Raw genomic sequence first — 22,464 nt, 5'->3', positions numbered from 1 at the left:
TACCTACTTGTCCGGCAATCGCGAACAGAAAAAGGTAGGCAATACAACGTTTGCATATTCCGTGTGCTATGTAATTTTGATTTCTCGTAAGTTCATTCGATAAACAAGAGAGTGAAACAAAAATTTTAATTATAGTTTCTTTAATTTAAAATAGCCTTGACCATATTTCAATAGGCAATACAATCGCGATTTTTTTTTTTATGGATAATATTTGATAAAACATACGTTTTATCTGGTTAACAGATCAGTGAAGGTCGATCTCTCTTCGGATCTTGCACTATTACGAGTTATCTGGAAAAAATAACATAAAATACTCATTTTTGAACTCTTCGACGCCGATATCTTTTAAACTCATCAACCAATTTTGATATTCAATGTGGCAATTGACGCATTTCATTGAATTTTAAAGCTAATTAAAATTTGAAAGTTATCAGTTCAGCCATTTCGAAGATGTTTGGAAAATCCCGTTTTTTAGCATTCCTTTCTCCCATGATATCTTTTTAACGAATAAACTGATTGAGATGGTTGAGGTAGCAATCGACGCATTTTTTAAGGTTTAAAGTTAATTGAATTTTGAAATTAATGAATCTAGTCATTTTTTAAAATTCTAGAAAGATTAAAGGAAAATATTTTTTTTTTTGAATTTCTTCTATATCTAAGTCTAATTGATCAATTGATCCGAAATTTTCAGAAAAGTTGACGGCCTATAAGCTCTTTCGACTGTCTTAACAACCATTTTGATCAGTTTATAAGTTAAAAGGTTATAGCAAGCTGACTTTCTTAAAATGAATCAGTGAAAAGTAGCCTAATCAGTGAATATTCACTGCACGAATAGTCCCAAGTATATCACTAATTCAATCAGTGATATACTTGGGACTGATCTGCAGTGAATATTCACTGATTTGCATAACTTTTCACTAATTCATTTTAAGAGAGTACACTTATACATATCTACACACACATACATACAGTCACTCAAACGTTATTCTAAAAATGGTCAGAATAGCTTTCTAGGACATCAAAACATCAACATTTGATGAAAACTCGATTTTCGAAAATCGGAGTAAAAACAATAACTTACTGAATATTTGAAAATTTTCAATTTTCCTAGCGGGAAGTTAAAAAATAAAGTTTTCTCAATTCTTCGTAACGTGTATATTATTGTGACTCTATTAAAAATCAAGCCGAAATCTTTAATCTTGGCATGTCATTAGGAAAGCTTGAAAAATGAAATTTTTTTTTTACTACGTATTGATCAATAGCTGTAGACTTTGTTCGAAAAAAAATTTTTATACACGTCCCACATATTTCGTAACAAATAGAAATCTCGGAATGAAAATAGAATGTGAAACTCATGCTTTTTTTTTTTTAACATCAACGAAAAACTACGACTTTAAGTCTCTTGCGTATGACCGTGATATTCGAGAGGATTTATTCAATGGTCCACATGTAGAATTGGCTACCATACAGAAAAGGCCAACCAGAACAATGAATCTTCTGGAACACAAAGGTCTTGGAAGGTAACCATCTATTAATCGTCACCATTTTATTCTCACTTTATGCTATTGAAAAAATTTTGCAAGCCATAAGAAATATTTCATAATTCTATTGCCAAAATCTTCTTCGAATATTTAACTAGAAACTTCAATTCATGAATTTTTAATTTATACATAGGAAAAAAATATTCATCTTTCAAACATGGAAATAAATTTGTAAAAATTTAATTTAAAATAAATTGTAATTTTTGTAAATCACACATTTATGTTCACATTATTTTACATAATTTGAGGATCGGAAATGTGATCCGAATTTCCAGATTTTAAATTTCTAACAACGTTTTTAGGTACTCAGGTAGAAATCGCCAAGGCTGACTATAAGCCGAGCCTTGGCCCTATTGTCATTTGCCAAGTCTTGGCAGCTGACCATTGGCCCAAGTCTAGACCGAGGCTTGGTCCAATGGTTTGATTAAATTAAGCCGAGCCTCGGGTAGTGAACATTGACCCGAGCCTTGGCCAGGGCCTGGCCCTGTTTTGATTATTCTTAAATCGAGCCTTGGCCACTGACCATTGGCTCAAGAATCAGCTGAGGTTTTGCCCAATAGTCTCACAATGTTAATCTGAGCCGAGGAAGCACTATTGGCCTAAACTCAACCGAGGCTGGGCCCGATAGTTTAATTTTTGTGAAGCCGAGCCTTGGCAGCTGATCATTGGCCAATGCCTCAGCTTAGGTTAAATTCTTATTGAATATTAAAATTAGCAACATGGTATGTATCAGCGGAAGAAAGAAATGGTAAAAAACGGTTTTTTTTTCGATTATCTTCGAAGTGACTCATCCGATCAACTCCAAAGTCTAATCAGCTCTAGAATTTTTTAAAACCCGTCGATTGCTGCCTCCAACTATAGAAATCGGTTAATTTCTTCGAGAGATATCGTAAGAGGAAGAAATGCTGAAAAAGGATATTTTTTTAAAACAATGGCATACAAAAGTATTTTCGAGCTCGAAGAACTCAAAAATGTATTCACAACAATGTTTTCGAGCTCAAGGAGCTTGAAACTAGCGGGAAGTTTTGGGGGTGGTCCGCAAGGTCAACCGATAGACAGATTTTTTAATTATATTTATTAACTTAAATAACAATATTTTAGATCGAGTATTGGGTCAGCCTCAGATTTTTTGCTCTTCGAAGTTTGATCGAGACTTGATATTTTGTTTCCTAAGGCTTGAAACATGGACATCATCCAAGGCTTGACCAACGATGGGAATTCTGGTATGACGACTGACCAGAGCCTGGTCCGAGCCTCGTTCAATCGTGCCTTCCTACCAAGGATTGTATATTGTCTTTTAATTAATAATTAATAACTCTCACTGTCAATGTTTATAGTTTATACATATGCAGCGAATATAATTTAAAAATGCGAACTGATGAATTGATATACCTCTTTTTCACAATTATCAAATTGAATTATACGAACACGTTGATTTGACCGAGTCACCCATATGATTTAAAATCACACAAACAGACTAAAAATATATTGTATTGTCTAGTGAATATCTTTCCATAGTATGGTGCGTACACAGAAAAAAAAAGTTATCTTGAGTTAAGAAAACATTTTTGAAGACAAACGTTTTCGGGGACCAAGTCAAGATTTTTTTGAGCCAAGAGAATTTGTATTGGTTAAAAAAAATTCGTCTTGGTTGGAGAAAATTTCTACTTTATCTGAGAAAGTTTAGGTGTCCAAAAAAATTTTCTTGAATCAAGAATATTTACCTTTAGTCGAGAAATTTGTTTTTCTGTGTACAAGTACTTATTATATCTATATTAGGGTATTTCAAAAAAATTGGAATTTTTTTTTTTTCGGAAACAGGTTTAAAAGTTTCATTCAGATATAAAATATGCCTGTGAAAATTCGATTTTTTAATATTAATATCAAGAGGTTCCGCATCGCACTTTTTGTTTACCATATGAATAACATGGAAACAATTTTTTTTTGCGTCTTCTGATTTTTATAACTAGCTAGTGATGCGTCGTAAAAAAAATCTGCTGACCGATAGCTGTAGGGAATTAAATGCTCTACAAAAAATATCTCTTATCATTTTTTGATAAATTCCTCAGTTCAAAAGTTATTTAAGCTTGAAGTCAAATTGAAAATCTTATAATCAATTTGAAGATTTTTTTACTTTTTCGGCGAAACTGTCAGACTTATAAAATGTCATGAGATTTTTTGTATGGATAATTTTATTTCTCAGAAATTATCTTTCATAAAGATTTTCAAGCTCCTTAAGCTCGAAAACAGCCGGGTTTGCCCGACCCTCGCCTACATATATATACATTTATAAACTTTTGAACCAATAGTATTTTTGGAAAGTACTCGACTAATTATGAAAGACGATGACCAAATTTTAGGAAAAATCCACCACGAGGACAAATGAAATAGCCAGATTTCTATGAATTCTACTAAAAAATTATAAACAAATAAAAAATCCTATGATGTGTAAATTTATCATGAATCAATGTAATTCTAGTGTAGTCTTAAAAAAAAAAAAATTTTCATCATATTAAACACGTGAAATTGAATTTTATAATCGAATATTTGAGTACAAAAGCCTCTCTTTACTGTGTTGTATTTTTAAAATATTACAAACCAAACTTTAGTCCGCCCCTTGACATCACGCCAAGATATTAAGTGAGACATTAACTATCTGAGTATACTTTTTTTTTTAAAATGAGACGGCCAAATAAAATAATTCTATAGAATATTCATTTATCTCGCAGTAACTTAAAATTTTTAGATTAGTTTCACCATCAAATTATTTCCATACACTAGTAAAATATAAAAAATTCAAAATTTTGCTGCTTTCAACCCTTCTCTACACAAAAATTTAACTAACAATATGTTTGTAAATTTGAGAAATTGAAAATAGTCTATAATTATCATTTTTTAATGCTTTGGTAACGATTACGCTTGATAAATTCGATGTTTTCGACAGAAATCAATAGAAATGATCAAAATAAAGAGTTACATGAACTTCGATTGAAACCAGCAAGTAAATGGACACAACATATGAAAAAAATGTCAAAAATCGTGATTTTTCAAAACTTTATTGATGATATTATTTAAACCAACGAGCCGATTGCAATAAATTATGAAGTGATCATCAAAGACTATAAAGCAAGGGGCCGTCACAAGTTTCGGACCATAGGATGAATTAGATTATGCGTTTTCCGAAAAAAAAAATGAAGTAAATTGTTATTTTTTAAATTATTTGTCGCCGATATTTTTTGAACTAATCAACGATTTTTAATGTTTGAAGCGGCATTGGACGCAGTTTTTCAGCCTATAACGCTAAAACGTGTTTCAAATATATCAATTTTGCAATTTTTGAGTTTATGAGAAAAAAAAAACTTCTCTGAAATTCTTTAGACCACAAAATCAATTCAATTGTTTCAAAAATATTCAAGCGAAACGAAAAGGAAGGACTTTTGTTCACCATTCCATTAATAGTATTCCTCGAACGGATCACCTAATTGAGACGTTATTGGTGGCAATCGAAAGCTATTATTATATCAAGTAAAAGGGTTGAATAGATTTGGTAATTGATCGATCCAACAGTTTTCGAAATATTAATAAAAAAATACTTTTTTTTTTGTATTCCGAAAATACATTCTGTCGAATGCCGCAGGAACCATCTGGATCAGTTGATTCATTAGAAAGATATGAATAAATTACATCCACATCCTCACACACACACAAACTATCTACACAAATACATACACATCTCTCTGAAAATGTCAGAATAGTAGCCTAGGACCTTCAAACTTCGACATTTGATGAAAACTCGATTTTGGAAAATTGGGGTGAAAGCAATAACTTCCCAAATTTTTGAAAATTTGAAATTTTTTTAGGGGGAAATTAAAGGAAAAATGATAAATACATAGAAATAATTATATACATCCGATAGTAAATATCAATAAATAGAAAGTAATAACAATTATTAAAAAAAGTTTTACGCACGAAAAAAAAATTCCTGTGGCTGCAACAGGAGACAGTCATGTTGCAGTAACAGGAAAATATCCTGTTGCAGCTACAGGAAATTCCTGTTTCTGAAACAGGGGACAGTCATGTTGCAGCAGCAATATTAATCCTGTTGTAGCAACAGGATTAATACTGTTGTTGCGATTTAATAGTAAAATATAGTTACGCAGTAAAAAATTTTACGTCATTGCGTCAAAAAACTCAGTCTTAAAAATGTTTGTGTTGAATCTTTAATAGTTTTATATGTACATTTAACATTTATTCTGTCAAATCAACACAAAAAAGTGTTAAATATTTAAAAAAAAAAATTTTTTTCACATTACGTTTTTTGACGCAATGACGCACAATTTTTTACAGTGTAACTATATTTTACTATTAAGTCGCAACAACAGTATTAATCCTGTTGCTACAACAGGATTTTTTCCTGTTGCTGCAACATGCCTGCCTCCTGTTGCAGCAGCAAGAATTTTTTTTCCATGCGGTGGACCAAAATTGATAAGCCTAAATATCAACATTCCAGCTCAAAATTAAAAGCATTTGTCGATCGCAAAGCACAGTTTGATGCTTCGCATCATGAGTCATGCAATATCATAAGGAAATTCGATGGAATTTTATTGATAAAAACCGATTAATATAAAGATAATTAAACCTCTGTTCATATTTCATATATAATATAATAAAGCTAAAGTAGAGCGTTGCATCGACATTCTGTACACATCACTCTTCATGTTATTATACATAAAATCTAAATATAGAGGTCAGTCACAGCTTAAGTAATACAACGTGGAACTTACCAAGTATGAGAAGCAGAAGAACTTGTTGCGGGAGCCGGGCCACCATTGTGGATACCTCTCGCACATTTATGTATTTAAATCGAGTACGTCTGCCGTCTCTCGATTTCCCTATCACTATCGCGAATGTCCGAGGCAAGCACATTCATTTGACGTTGAACCCGATTAGATTATACTTGTCCACCCCAAATACCCCTAACACACCAATCTCCTGCACTTGTCAATTTATGATATTGTTTTATACTTTCTACTAAAATGTTTATACTAATTTACATTAAATAAACAGTCTACCTAAATAAATATACATATGTATCTATATACATTCGATGAATAAAAACGTAAGTTAAAAAAAAAATGAAATTATTCAACTTTTATTAAAGAGAACAAATAAATTTCCTACCGACAGAAAAAACTCAAAAAGTAATAAAAAAACTTTTTCGGATTATTATATTTTTTAATTGTTATCTAGTACAGCGATCACTGAAAAGATGGTTATGAAAATAAGTATTCATTTAGAATAAAGACCCATACACGTACTATATGAGAGAAAATCAATTTTTTCTTTTAGAAATATACACGCCCTTTGAATATGTATGATCACGTGCGATCAAGCTTTTAAAACATTTTTCATGCATTTATTGAAGCTGCGGGTGTCTGATGAGTTTACGAAAGATTGACAGGTGAAGGGTTGTTAAAAAAAACTGAATGATTTTTTCAATAAAAAAAATTTTTTTTATGATTCTATTAACGGAGTATTTCAATAACAACCATCGGATTTAATTTTAATGAATGGAATCAACGTTATTTTTATATTTTTGATTTCTCATGTTAATATAAATGAGATAGATATTATTTGAATATTCTTATCAAGTGACCCGATATATATTTCACTTGAGTCGATTTGGCTTTATGCCGAAATTTTTCATGATTTATTTTTATCACTTTAGTTCATCGGTCACAATTGTTTCTTCAGCAAAGTTTGTCACTTGCTCACTGTTTTAATGTGAAATTTTCAAAATATTTTCATCTTTATTATAATAAATTCAATAAAATAATTTGTTTTATTATATTTTGACTATCAATTATCACTATCACTTTTCATTTGAAAATTACTATTTTTTACTAGCTAAAAATTATTTTTCACTTTGTTTGATTTTTTTTTAAATGTATATTAACAAAGTGCTAAAATTATTTAAATTTTGTGAATGAACCCAAGCACGTGTTATTAAATTTTATTTAAAAGTTATTATAAGAGCACACATAACAACGTACGATATGACACACGCGGAGTCCGACCGCCGACTGATGAACTGAGTGTCGAATGTACAGACTGTAGACTTAGTAGTACAACCGCGTTGGTAATCAGACCAACCACCAGGCGTTTAGTTAACACTATAGCTTTTATGTATAGTAGACTGATTAAAAAAATCGACAATTTTTTTTTTTTCAAAAATTATACGGAAATTATTGTTCTAGATGACGAAAAAAAAAAATATTGTTAAAGCTTGAGTCAAAGTGAATTCATAGTAAATTTTAGTATAGTTTCGACTTTTCCGTCAAAAATATCAGACTTAACGTGAAATGCTACATGACCTTTTTTGTCAATCATTTTACTTCCTACAAATTATTTATCACGAAATCGCCGGAATTCTTGGAAATTTTAAAATTACTTGCATTTAAAATTAATAATTCAACCAGCCATATTACGATTTCTAGGAATAAATTGACATTTCAATGCAAATAACTAACGAGCTGTCAGGCATTTTGAAAAATTTATGAAAATTCAGATGTGGGAAATGAAAAGATCTACAAAAAAGGTCCTACAGCATCTTACGATAAGTTTGATATTTTCGCTGGAAAAGTCAAATAATACTAATATTTACTGTGGATTCTACTATGACCTTCAATAACAAGAAAAATTAAAATGATCGGAAAATAATAAGAAATTTTTTTTGTAGAGCGTTCTATTGATTTTTCCGAAACTCTGGTTCACTGATGAGTGATGCAATTCCACTGAACAAAAAATTTTCCCATCTTATTTAAATAGGAAATCGAAAATTGTGATGAGGTAGTTATTAATATTAATATTAAGAGCATAAATTTTAAGTTTTTTTTTTTTTTTCATTATCTCGAACAGTATTTCCCGCACAATTTTTGAAAAAGAAAAATAGTCGATATGTCTCAATCAGTCTAATATAGCAGGTATACGACTCAGCCATAAGCGACCCTACACGGAGAGAAAATTATAGTAACAGTTACAAAATATTATGGGAATGGTTCCCATACTGCATGGTAACCGGTTTTTTTGAAATTTTGATTATAGGAAGGGCACCCATATATATTACGGTAACCATTCCTATAATTATGGGTATAATTCCCATATGGTATCTGAATAGTTCCTATGGAATTATGGTAATCGTTACTATGTACCTATAGTAATGCTTACTATAATATTATGGTAATCGTTACCATAATATCATGGGAATATTTACCATAATATTATGGAAATGGTTACCATAATATTATGGGAATGGTTACCATAATATTATGGGAATGGTTACCATAATATTATGGTAATGGTTACTATAATATTATGGGAATGGTTACCATAATATTATGGTAAATATTCCCATGATATTATGGTAACGATGGTTACTATAATACTATGGGAATAGTTACCATAATATTATGGAAATGGTTACCATAATATTATGGTAATGGTTACCATAATCTTTAGAAATTATAATAATTTTTTTTTCTATAGAATTTTGCAGTGTAAATTATTATGAAGTTATTTATTATTATTATTATTATTTACAAATTAATTTTTATCTGACCAAAAATAATATTTTATTGTAATATAGTCTCATAAAAAAATTAAATATACAGAAAAAACGCTTATTACAAAAAAAAAATTATTATTATTTCTAAATATTATGGTAACCATTCCCATAATATTATGGTAACCATTCCCATAATATTATAGTAACCATTACCATAATATTATGGTAACTATTCCCATAATATTATAGTAACCATTCCTATAATATTATAGTAACCATTACCATAATATTATGGTAACTATTCCCATAATATTATGGTAACCATTCCCATTATATTATGGTAACCATTACCATATACGCTTAGGAACCGTTACAATGTGGTTATAGGATTGGTTCCTATTTGCTTATGGAAACTATTCCTATGAGTATGGTAATCATTACCATGATTCTTTCACATGCGATATGGGAACTGTTACCATGATGATAGAAATTGTTACCATATTTATGGAAACCTTCCCAGAAAGTATGGGTCTATATCCTATAATCCCAAGTAATCATTACTATAAAGGTATGGGATGATATTTAATAAACGTACTAGGAACAGTTACTATAATTTTTTCTCCGTGTACCAAAAATAAATCTCTACTCAATTGAAGTCAGCCAAATCATACCTACCTAGAAAATTCTCGCTCCAATAAAAAAATCTACCATCTCAAAATCTCTATCAATGAAAAATATCTACCATGATATAATCACTACCAGAAAAAAAAACACTACCAAGTTGCATTTATGAATAAACTCTAACCATTTGAAATCCCTACCATCAACTTTAGAATTTTACAGACAATAAGTTTATTTTTAATTAATTGGGAATTATTTGGGAAGATTTATGAATATAATTTTATTATTCAGCACTTATTAATTAATGGGTAAATATTTAATATTGTTTGAGTATTTAGTGTGCATGTTAGAAAATATAATTAACTCAACTTTTTCGTTAGCTAATAGTAAACTATTTGGGAAGAAAGTTATGAATTGTTTTAGTTTAAAAATCCTAAATGCTAATTGCTCATTAATTAATTAGTCCTAATTAATCGAGTCATATGCCTAAATTTTCCCGAATAATTCCCAATCGATTAAAAATAAATTTATGATCTGTAAAATATACATTCTAAAGTTGAAGGTAGAGATTCCCAACGGTAGAGTTTCATCCATAAATGCAACTTGGTGGTGTTTTTTTCTGGTAGTAATTATATCATGGTAGATATTTTTCATTGGTAGAGATTTTGAGATGGTAGATTTTTTTATTGGAGCGTGAATTTTCTAGGTAGGTATGATTCGGCTGACTTCAATGAGGTAGAGTTTTATTTTTGGTAGGGTCGCTTATGACTGAGTCGTATACCTGCCGTCTAATATATATATTTGTAAATTGATGTTTTCTATTTAAATTTCTGCTTAGTTGTATAGTAGAGATGTGCGTATTATTCGATCTTACGAATTATTCGTATCAAATGTTTTGATTTTTCGAAATGTTTCTACGCTTGCAAATTATTAAAAATTTCTGAATCTATCACAAATTACTGAAAAAATATTTTATCATTGATCACATGTGAGTTAAGATTTAATGCAAGAAATCAGGTCTCAATATTCGCATTAAATTTGAATAATGTAAAAAATTTTGAATATTTCAAAAGCTGCAAGTAATTCAAAAACTGATGAATAGTTCGAATTTTTTCAAATTATACAAGAATTCAAACTATTTTATAATAATTTCGAATTGAATAGCAATATTTGATTCAAATATCCATATATTAATTATCTAAATTTTAAGTAATATAGACATTCTAATGTTATTATTTCATTCACTATTTATAAAAAAGAAAATGTAATTAAATATTATACCATAAATGTAAGAATGATTCTGTCAACTTTTAATTGGTTTTATAATTGGAAAAATGTGTTTGACATGGCTACGAATTGAAATTATTGAAAAAATATAAAAAAAGTTACACTGTAAAAAGAAATATGTATAAAAACATTTTATGCACAAGTATAGAGAAATTCGATCAGTGAAATTAGTTTTCTACGTACAGCAATTACAGCTCTGAAATACAAATGAAAAGTATATTGATTGTTAGTGTAGTGGAATTTAAAATTAATTAATATTTTCAATTTTTTACTTTTTCATTACTATTCAAATTCAATTGTTTGATTATTATCTTTACCAGTGTTGTCTGATTATAAGCAATTCCAGACACTCTGCATTTCTATTTAAATTACATATACGAACATTACAATGTTCCTGTACCAAACAAAATAGAGTTAAAAAATTGCTTCTGTAAACGGAAAAAAAATTTTACTAAAATTTACGATGCTAACTTTGTAATCATGTACTATACCTTCATTAGCAACGATTTTCAAATCTCTGATGTCAAAATTTTTTACTATTTAACATCATAATTTTAAAAAATACTTTTTAGATTCAAAATTATCTCAACAATTACATTGTTAACATCGTAAAAAGAATAAAATGAAAATTACAATCCAAAAACTATATTTATTCCTATATTTATCTTTTTATTTATTTTTGAATGAAATAAATACTACTCTGCTTAATTTTTTTTTTTGTCTAATTACTATAAATCTGATATATTTGCGCCTTTTTAGCCCTATGCATGATACCTGGGGCAAAATGGACCAGCTGAAAATTCAGAAAAAATGATTCTCTCATATTTTTATCGTCAAGTTAAAAAAAATCAAATACAATAATCCATTTTTCAACTGATTTTCTATAGCTGGGGCAGATTTGGCTACGAAAAATATTCGAAAATAATATTTTATTTTTTAATTGATAAAATTTTATAAATAATGCAAAATAATCTGTAATCTAAAAAATAAAAAAAAACGTTTTTCGGGTTCAAAATAATGACAAATAAAAAATATAGAATTGTTTTTTTTTTTTTTTTATTAAATAACAATTAGTAGTTAAGCTAATCGAGGGGGAACGATTTATTACACCTAATTAAATTTTTTGAGTATTATAAAACCAAAAATAGTTGTCAAGAGGAGGAAATACATTCTTCATAATGAAAACAATTTAAAAGAAAAAAAAAATTATCATTTTTTGGAGGGGGGCCTCTCTGCCCCACAAAAAAAAAAATTTTCTGTCTTCGTATCCACCAATGATGTGAAATGTATATTTTCTTTATGTATATTACATAAAAAAAATTTAATTTTATCAAATTTGATCAACTTTTAGCAATTTTTTTTTTTCAACTTTTTTGAAGGGTATCCCATTTTGACCGCCAGAAATAAAAATTTTATTTTTTCACGGCAGCGAAAAATTTTACCTATTTACCTTGAATATCATTAAAAACAAATAGATTTAACGTATTTTAGTCCTCGAAAACTTAGTATTTCCTTAAGTACCCCCTTTTACCCCCGCCCCTCCCCTACATAAAATTATATCGACTATAACAATGAAAAATAACATCTCTTAATGAATTTATACATTTTTATTGTATTTTCTGTAAGCCTAAATAAAAATTTTTCGTAATTAAATACATTCTTGAACAGTAAAGAAGAAATAAACACTGTAAAAAATCACCGGGGTAAGTCCAAGCAGTGTAGGTGTTAAAATCGGCGGTGTTAAATTTCAACACCGAAAGCGGTGTAAAAATAACGCCACCGCCGGTGTAGATATTCTTTACTGGTGTTAAAATATTTTATTTTGTGAATATTTTTACTTTATCGATCACTATACTTGTTAATAAATGATATTTTCAATTCATTTTCATAAAGAACTGACATTTTTTGTGTTTTATAATGTTTAAAGTTCATTCTCCAAGCCGACCAGTTTACCCTGCTTTTACACCGGTTACTCCGTTTTAACACCGATAAATTACTCCTCCTACATCGGGTGGAGTTAAAATGAGTCCATTTTTAACACCGCTCTTTTTACAGTGAAATTATTTAGTGTTAATCACTATTGTTTTATATTGTTGTCAAGTTAATTTAAATAAAAATAAAAGTGATGCTTGAATTAATAATATAAGGTAGTTTGTCATTGTTTCGAGTACGACGCCTGCCAAATATTGATCGCAACTTGAAATTTTGTTGACATTTAATAAATATCATTTACTCTTAAAGTAAATTAAAATTGTACACCGTATATGAAACCACTGAATTGAAAAATAAAAACAAATTACGAATTAGCTGCAATATAACGTGAAAAATATAAAAAAATATACAAATTTTTATTAAAATTTTTTCCAGTATAATGTAAAGATATATTGAACAATCAAAAAACGTCATTCGAGCTTTTTACATTGATATTCAATGAGTAGGTCAAGCTGAAAATCACATTCTTTTTTGTAATTGTAAAAAGTTTATTTGAAAGCAATCATTGAATTCCAATTGAGAATACATTTGGTTATATAAATCCAATCTGTTTAATACGTATGTCATGGTTTTAGCAATTTTCGTAAATCATAAATATTTTTTTTTATTCATAAAAAAAGTGATTTTTATATGTATAAATATTTCTCCTATTCGACCACTTCAATTTAAAAATACACTTTTTTTCTATTGATGTGTCAACAACTATGATCAACAATATTGTTTAGTTACGTCAAAAATGATAACTTCAACATTCATAAATGTGCTAAAAATATGAATAAGTAGACAGATCAATTGTTATAATTAACTGTGAAATCGAGGTTCCATATAATTATTCAAAACAATACATTTGAATTTTTCGTTTTTCACATGAATAATTATGTTCTACTATATATGTGCGAAAAATTTTACTTCAACCTCATTCAGTGAGAAAAAAAGTATTACTTTTCTGTTATGAACAAAATAAAGAAAAAACACAAAAACGAGAACATTAGACGTAGCAATAGAAATTTGAGTAACATTTGACTCTGTGAACCAACTCCATAAAGCTTACCTCTAGATTCGAACTCAGTGAGCTTGAAAAAGTTGTTGTTTATGTATTTTGAGGTTTTCGAACTTATTAAGTGATATTATTGTATACGGTTCAGCTCCAAAACTTCCCGCTGTTTTTTGAGCTCAAAAACGTGATTATGAATACACTTTTAAGCTCTTTGAGCCTCAAAAAAGTTATGTTTTCCTTTGCACAATAATAATTGAAAAAATTAAACAAAATTTAAAAAAACAAGTAACTCTTGAATTATTCTTTACGATTGTTATTAATGAAACATATCAATTCAGGTAGAAGTAAATGTAAGTAATAGCAATAAAGAGTAAAAAGAGTAATGAATTGGATCATGAAGTCGAAATATAAAAAATATCCATAGAAAATTGCGAAAACGATGTTTTTTTTTTAATATTTTGTAGACGAAATTTACAGAAAAATTAAAAAAAAAGGAACTAAAAAAAATTTTTTTTTTTTGTTTTTGTAATTTTTTCAAAGTCTGTGAGATCGAATAATCTGAAATTCGTCGAAAAGTTAACGGCTGAGAGACTCTGTCGATTACTGCAAGAACCATTTGAATCGCTTAATTAATCAATAAGTCATAGAACGTTTACACACACATGTGAAAGTCGATTCCAAAATATCTAGAATAGCTTATAGGACTTTACATCATAATCTCTCGAAAGCTCGATTCTCGAAAATTGGACCAAAAGCAATAACTTTATTTTTCATCAACTGAAGATAAAATAAGTTATTCATGGACTTCGAATTGTTGTTCCAAGTACCAGTTGAGCTATAACTGACATCAAACAGTACATTGTATGTACTGTGTGTCGTAAAATAAAGTTTAACTGCATTCTTCGCATATTGAAAGTGATAACGATAATTTCAGAGATAGTTTCTTTATCATAAATTGATAAAATCATGAAATTACTCAATAAGCAGATATAAAAGAAATCAATCTCAAGATACCCAATTAGCTGAGTTAGATGGTAAGTAAGCGTCAATCTACTGTCGTTACATGTTGCTAAGTTGAATGAAATAAGTTGAGAATGCATAAATTGACGTCAACTTGACGGCGATTTTTGTGTTAGCTCGGCGGCAAGCTGCAACAGTATATTGACGTTAACTTTCTCGAAAAGTTACAGCCGGGTTGTAGTTAACAATAGTTACTTTGGGGGAGTTGCCTTGGAGTTGTCATCAATTTAATCACACCTAGCTGATACCAACTTTTAAATAAGAAACTGTTGCCATGAAAGGATATATATATTCAGGTGGTCCTTATGAAAGTCATTTTCGAATTTTATTCGTTACGCCCCCAAAAACTCTTCCAAATAATTAAAAAAAAAATTCCTGTAAAGCTGTAGCTTTTAATTTTAAAATGAACCCAACCCTTAAGACAGCGGAAGTTTCACATAGAAAAACACATGTATTTTTTAAAATTAAATTCTGAATATTTATATTTCTGATAACGATTGATGAAAAAAGTTGAAACTTGCCAAAAACTTAGTGGCTTGTATGATGTTTAAAAGAGCGTAATCGAAAAATTTCAAGGCAGCTATTTTCTTACTCTTAGACTCGATCATATTTTTTTTTTTTCAATTTTTTGCTTTTTATTGATGGTTAAATAAATATTTGATCATTTCTGGTATATATATGGGGCATTTCACGCCAAATCGGACGGTTTTAAGAATTTTAATTTTTGATTTCCGTTAGTTTTTGATCCTTTTTAGTACTCATCAAAAAACTCATCTTCATAAATTTTGAGATTTTTCTGATCATTGGTTCAAAAGATATGAAATTTTCAAAAAAACCGCTCTTTTCATGGTTTTTCGCTCATAGCTTTTTAAAAAATATTTTAAATAAAAAAACTCAAAAAATAAAAAAGTTTCGTTATTCTATGTACTTTTTGAAAAAAAATACAAATGATTTTTTAGAAAAATTTTTCCACGTTATTTTTGAGTCTTAAAACTTTAAAGTCGTTTTCTGAAAATCATGCATATTTTGATTTTCCTGAAAATTTTTGTCAACAAACTACTATCTATTCCACAACTTTTCAGGTGATTCCGGTCGTGGGACCTCCGTAGCTACTATTTTTTTTCAAGTATTGAAAATTGAAAAATTTTGTATTTTGCTATAAATTGTTGTCTGTACCGATTTTTGACACTGTACACTTGTTTTTCTTACATATTAAACATTGGTTTCAATATTTTTTTGTTTTGAGTAGGGATTTAAAAACAGGAAGCAAAAGTTAATGCCATTCATGAGAAGTTATAAGAAATGTTTTTATTTATTAAGAAGCAACTATTTTTAAGCAAAATAAAGATTAGATTTCCTATGCGATTCAGCTAGGACCATTAGAGGAGCTCAAAAATATTATATAATTATTCTCTGTAAATAAAAACATATATTATAACTTCTTATGAATAGCATAAACTTTTGCTTCCTGTTTCCAAATCTCTACTGAGAACACAAAAATATTGAAATCAATTTTTAATATGGTAGAAAAACGAGTGTGCAGTATCAAAAATCAGTTTGGACAATAATTTATAGCAAAAAAAACATTTTTCCAATTTTCAATAATTTATAACGTAAACCGTTTTTATTTTCACAACGGAGACGTGAAACAAACCCGGAGTCGTATGTGGTCACCCAAGTGTATTGAAAAAATTATCAATAACGATAATAATTATAACTAAAAATAATAAATAATTATAAACAAAATATTGGTGTGCCTGGACCAGCTCCTCAGGATGAGTTAGTGCACGAGGGCGCCAGTCCGTTTACAAAATGGACAAAAATTATAACAAATCAGGGGAGAGATCACGGGACAAAATCTCGAGCGAGAATGTATGCACCTAGCGGAATGACAACCAAACAAATATATAATGAACAAAAATAATAATAAGGAATAATTACTACTAAATATTTCCAGGAAACAAATAAACAAATATTGGTTATCACTGGGTTTCTCTTACGAAATTATTTAATTCAAAATATATTGATAATCGCAATAAATGATAACAATACCAAACGTCAATTTACTATTATTCATTCTTTGTGATAAATTTTTATTAAATTAAAATATGCTCATAAAAGCCAAATAATAATAATAATCAATTCAATTTAAATAATATTATTAAATTATCCACTGGGGAAACCAAATTACAAATTACAAATTTTTACCTAATATAATTAATATAGATTGTAAACAAATAAAACAATACTAATCTTTTTCGTTATTTTATATTATTGACTCTGGGGAGAGAAAGACGCGGATACTCAATACATATTTGGCAACACTGGGTTGCAAACCATCAAATTATAAAATAAATTTTACCCAGAGAAATAATATTTTAAGTACTGTTGTAAGACAAGGAGCTACATACGCTATCCTTGTTTAATCTCCCTAAGGAATTTACTCGACGCGTCTTAGTACATATGCACCCAAATGCCGTGACGGACGCCAAATATATTCAACTTATTATGACCATAATTCAGGTTCAATTATTTATGAAACAAATACCGCGATCAACTCTACTGAAGGACCAGCGATAGCTGATGCAACAAATGATGATACAATTGACTTACCGGCGTTGATAAAAATTACTTCTAGATATATTTAACCATAACAATACTCAAACTATACTTTTGACTTAGTATAATAAAATACTAATTATTCAAATTAAACAAACTTTAACTATTTAATATTACAAAATTACGGGAACTGGGCCAGAGCAATTTACTCAAAAATAATCACGGGCAACAACACATCCTATCTTTACAAAATCCCGGTCCTCTCTGACTATATTTCCGCGTCGGTTTTCCGAGGGATCGGTATCACTCACGTGTTATCCCCTCTCATGACCTCGGACCCGAAATTTTCAATTAAAATAAAATATTCAAAATCATTAAACGACCTGAGTTATGTTATAATAATAAATTAAATAATATTTCCTATTTATCAACATAAACATAATAATTATTAACCCTTTAAACGATAGAATAATAATTATTTCAGTGCACCACGGGGCTGGAGAAAAATATTGATTTTTATCCCCACTATATCGACTTACTCTCCCTTCGGTCAATATTTTTATGTATGCTGTAACGGGGTAAAATTTAATTTATCATCAAGGAAAATCGTGGTTTCCCACGGCTGGTCAGTTACTCGAGCCGAAACCCCAAATAAGTACCCGTTAAAGTTTTTCGACTTGTCGCCGGGTACGCTAATTGAAGAAGCTCGGACTTCTGTCCCAAAATTACTTACGTGGGGAGACCATTTTCCGGAAGTTGCCGAAAATGGCCGAGCTGAAAATATATAACTACAGGACAGCGGCAAAATCAAGGAGAGTCGGTCGAGCCGGCAAGCCTAACGGACGTGCGTGAGCCTCATCCAGAAGACCGGAAACCAAGGAAAGACCAAGGGAAGCTAAATAGATGCCAATGGTATCATCCGGTAAACAAGTGCAACGTTGAGTGTTAACATCGTAGTACTGTGCGTAAATCAATTTTCGGCAGGTAAGCCAGAATTAATAAACTAATTAATATCGAGTATAAAACCATCGGAAGTATTAATAAACCAGCGTCTCCGATAGAATAAATTCTCGGCAAGGAGGCCAGAATTTATTAATTATTAATTGTAAATTAAGGAGTAAAATTTCTCGGCAGGAGGCCAGAAATTATAATAGTTATTAAGTCATTGTTATATGATAAATTAATTGGTAATTTAGTAAGATAAAATTTATAAGATTGAAAATCAAGTGCTGAAAAATTGGGATAAAGATTGAGATTTTAATTAATTAAAATTGCGAGTAATAAGTTGATGTCCGTAAATTGTTAAAGGAAATTAAAATTGAATGCAAAGAAAGAAAGACACGAAATAGAGAGAGATAGACTGAGACGCGCGAAGTAGAGAGAGATAGCGTCGGTCGCTCGAGTCAGTAAAGTCTATCACTTGATGGAAAATTAATACTGGAAAATTTTTATGAATTAAAGTAAACGGTTATACAAAAGAGAAGATTAAGGAATAACTAAAATCAAATTTTAAGGAAAGTTTTAGAAGAAAATTAAATTCTGTGTGTGTGAGTTAAGTCCAGTGGACAGTAAAGTGGTTAAATAAAACGTGTGTGTGTGTGCGATATAAAATGATTCCAGGAGAATTTTTAATCAATTATTTTGAAATAATTAGATCCAAGGGATCTGGCAAGTTGCCGATTTTGTTTTAATATTGATCCAGGGGATCAGGCTGGTAGCCATTATAAATAAGTCCAGGGGACTCAGTGTTAAATAGATCCAGGGGATCAGGCAGGTTGCCAAAATTGTATAAGTCCAGGAGACTCAGTGTTAAATAGATCTAGGGGATCAGGCCAGGGGCCAATTAAATCTGTAAATTCATAAGTCCAAGGGACTAAGTAATCAATGTAATAAAGTCCGGTGGGCTCCGTTAGTTATTAAAATAATTATAAGTGAAGTAAAAGCCGGTGGGTAAAATTATTTTGTGATAAATAAGTGTTAATTATATTAATTAAAATATTGTGTAATGCATTTAATTTCTCATCCTTCCTCACTCTTGAAAAATTCAACGACCCTGAATTTTCTAAATTTAACATGTCCGGTTCTGGAAGGCCGAGTCTTATCTTCCAGTGGCGCCCTTATTAAGATCAATTAATAAAGGGGCCAAATTTGGCAAGGTTGAAAATTACCCTGTTACAATACTCTACACACACGCGTGCTACTGACTGAAATGAAAATATCGATTAAGTACATAAATTCAAAATAATTATCAAAACATTTATATAAACATAATAAACAATAATATCAATAAATTCATAATTAAATCATACTAAAATAATCTATCAAAATAATATAAATTTTTAAATAATAATAAATTATAATAAATAAATGCGCTTGATTTGAGCTAGGAGGTGTTGTTAAATTCACGGCGAGATGGAAAAGCGCGCGCAACGATTCACGTTTGAATCGCTACGTGACAAATTGAAAAAAAATAGTAGCCACGGAGGTCCCACGATCTGAACCACTTGAAAAGTTGTGAAATAGATAGTAGTTTGTTGACAAAAATTTACAGGAAAATCAAAATATCAACGTGGAAAAATTTTTCTAAAAAATCATTTGTATTTTTTTTTCGAAAAGAACATAGAATAATGAAACTTTCTTATTTTTTAAGTTTTTTTATTTAAAATATTTTTGAAAAAGCTATGAGCAAAAAACCATGAAAAGAGCGGTTTTTTTGAAAATTTCATATCTTTTGAACCAATAATCAAAAAAATCTCAAAATTTAGGAAGATGAGTTTTTTGATGAGTATTAAAAAGCATCAAATAATAACGGAAATCAAAAATTAAAATTTTTAAAACCGTCCGATTTAGCGTGGAATGCCCCATATTTTCTCCTCTCCATCTTTCACAAGTTTCATAAATTTGTGTGTATCTGTCAGCAGATTTATTTGGTAAGGTATCTAATTCTACGATCAATTGTGCATCGGCATCAAAATTTCTGAGAACTATAACGGTGGGCCCTGGCTATTGCCTGTTCAATAACTATGAACCACAGTTAACTAATTTTCTCAAATAAAATGATTTAATTAATAATAAATTACTAAATATAAATTACAATTACAATTATTTTCTTGCTGGTTCTGAAGCGGAAAAATAGATCTCAAGGTGTAGGTAGACTCGTCCTGACCGGAAACGTAGCTGAAATATACTTAACTTACGGGATACTGGTGATAATTAAATTGAATACGAAATACAATAAGATTTACACTTTATTTAACCAAAGTTCCCAAATAACTACGAAGTTTCCCCTTTATTATTAAGTTTCAATATGTAATTAATTGACGAACTGGGCGTCCAGCGACAGATATATAAATTATACGCACAAATATTTATTGGACGCAGGAAACAAATTGAGTATTAAATTAAGGTCGCGTTGAAGAGAGATGATATTATCAGGCATAAATGTATATAGGAAAATTATTAAGAATCTTATCTGGTTTAATTAAAATTGACGTACTGCTGGAATCGGGCGTCGTTGCATCGTAGATAAACCTGGTTTCGATGGTGAACTTCTTTCCCCGTGGATTTATTCCGGTTCCTTGGGCTGTTGTCTGATAGACACTCCTTACAGACACTGCACCCGTGAGAAAAATACTTAACAGCGAATGCAACTAGATATATACGCGACAGTGAACGCAACGGATTTAAGTTCACGTATATTATATTCGACACGTGGTCGATAGCGGTCAAACATGCGGAAATTAATTTTTAATTAATTAAACGCGAATGACAACCAATTTATTCTGAATAAATAGCAGCCTCAGTATACTGATTAATTATTGAGAATAATAAAGCGAAGGTTAGTGGAGTTATATTACAAGAGTCATTTATAATGAACGAAGCAGTTAGACGGATAGGTTTTTTTGTGCTAAACAATCCACGATGTAGATCGAAGTAATGAAATGGCGGCTTCTTCCTTCGTTGCCACCCGGTGGTGACGTGGACACCATGGCTGTCCCGGCAAATTTTCCCATTGGCTTAAAAGCGCGCCAACAGGATGTAGTTAGCTGCCAATTTTCCTGATTGGTCAGCTGGTAGCGGGGCTCTCATGCCGACTTGACACGGCCATGAGCTAGAAATTGTTTGTAGTGGGCCCAAATAGCGAATGACCCGGCACTATTCTGACCTTGAAGTCAGTAGCGAGTTCGGGAGCTCCCGGACGTAGCGAAAGTACACGAAGCTTTTCAAAATGATTAAGCTCGTGACTGAACAATATAAATTGAGAAAAATATAGATAGCCCGAACTGGAAATAATTATCTAGAACTATACATATTCAAATTTCTATGCAATGTATTAAATAAATTGTGAATTTTTGTATAGTAGAGACTCTATACTTTTTATTCAAATAGTTTTTTTTTTCAAAGTTTAAGTTTAATTTCTAAGAAAAAATATTCGTGCCCGCACGAAAAAATATATATCCCGGCAAAATAGTATATATCCGGCTTATATCTTTAGTATTGCCGTATGTATGCTTTTTTGCCGGCATGTATTCTCGGATATATCTTTTTCCGTGTGGGTGGAAACATTGATAATAAATGATTTGTCATTATGTAATATAAGATGTACTATATTACCATCAAAAAAGGTACATAACACTCTGTAGAATAATGGAGGAGTACCCGGGCCAGAATAGTCTCAAGTTTAGAATTCAACAGTTCTGAAATAAGTTTCTTACTTTTATAAGAATTAACCTGGAGTATTCGGAGCATACTCACCAAAATACAACAATACATGAGTATCCGTATCTACACATATGCGCATGTGTTTTTGTACATATGTGTGTGTTATATATGTGCACGTTGTCCATATATGGGTATCTTTGACGCATTTTGGGTTTGCTCTG

The 22,464-nt window shown here is 30.0% G+C and overlaps 2 protein-coding genes across 4 annotated transcripts in view; one reads left to right on the top strand and one right to left on the bottom strand.

The window, feature by feature from the left end:
• LOC103568949 (uncharacterized) overlaps positions 1-7,611 on the bottom strand; it is a 224,059-nt gene extending 216,448 nt beyond the window's left edge. The window contains exon 1 of the mRNA XM_014440557.2: positions 6,326-7,611. Coding sequence (XP_014296043.1) covers positions 6,326-6,467 — 142 coding nt within the window. The 5' untranslated portion in view covers positions 6,468-7,611. The remainder of the gene's footprint in view (positions 1-6,325) is intronic.
• The window catches only part of LOC103573709 (dual specificity calcium/calmodulin-dependent 3',5'-cyclic nucleotide phosphodiesterase 1), a 139,295-nt gene that overhangs the window by 18,625 nt on the left and 98,206 nt on the right, over positions 1-22,464 (top strand). The window lies entirely within an intron of this gene.

This window comes from Microplitis demolitor, chromosome 3, assembly GCF_026212275.2.
Source record: "Microplitis demolitor isolate Queensland-Clemson2020A chromosome 3, iyMicDemo2.1a, whole genome shotgun sequence".
NCBI lineage: Eukaryota > Metazoa > Arthropoda > Insecta > Hymenoptera > Braconidae > Microplitis > Microplitis demolitor.
The sequence above is the reverse complement of the archived record's forward strand: the minus strand, read 5'-3'. Positions and strand labels throughout refer to the sequence as shown.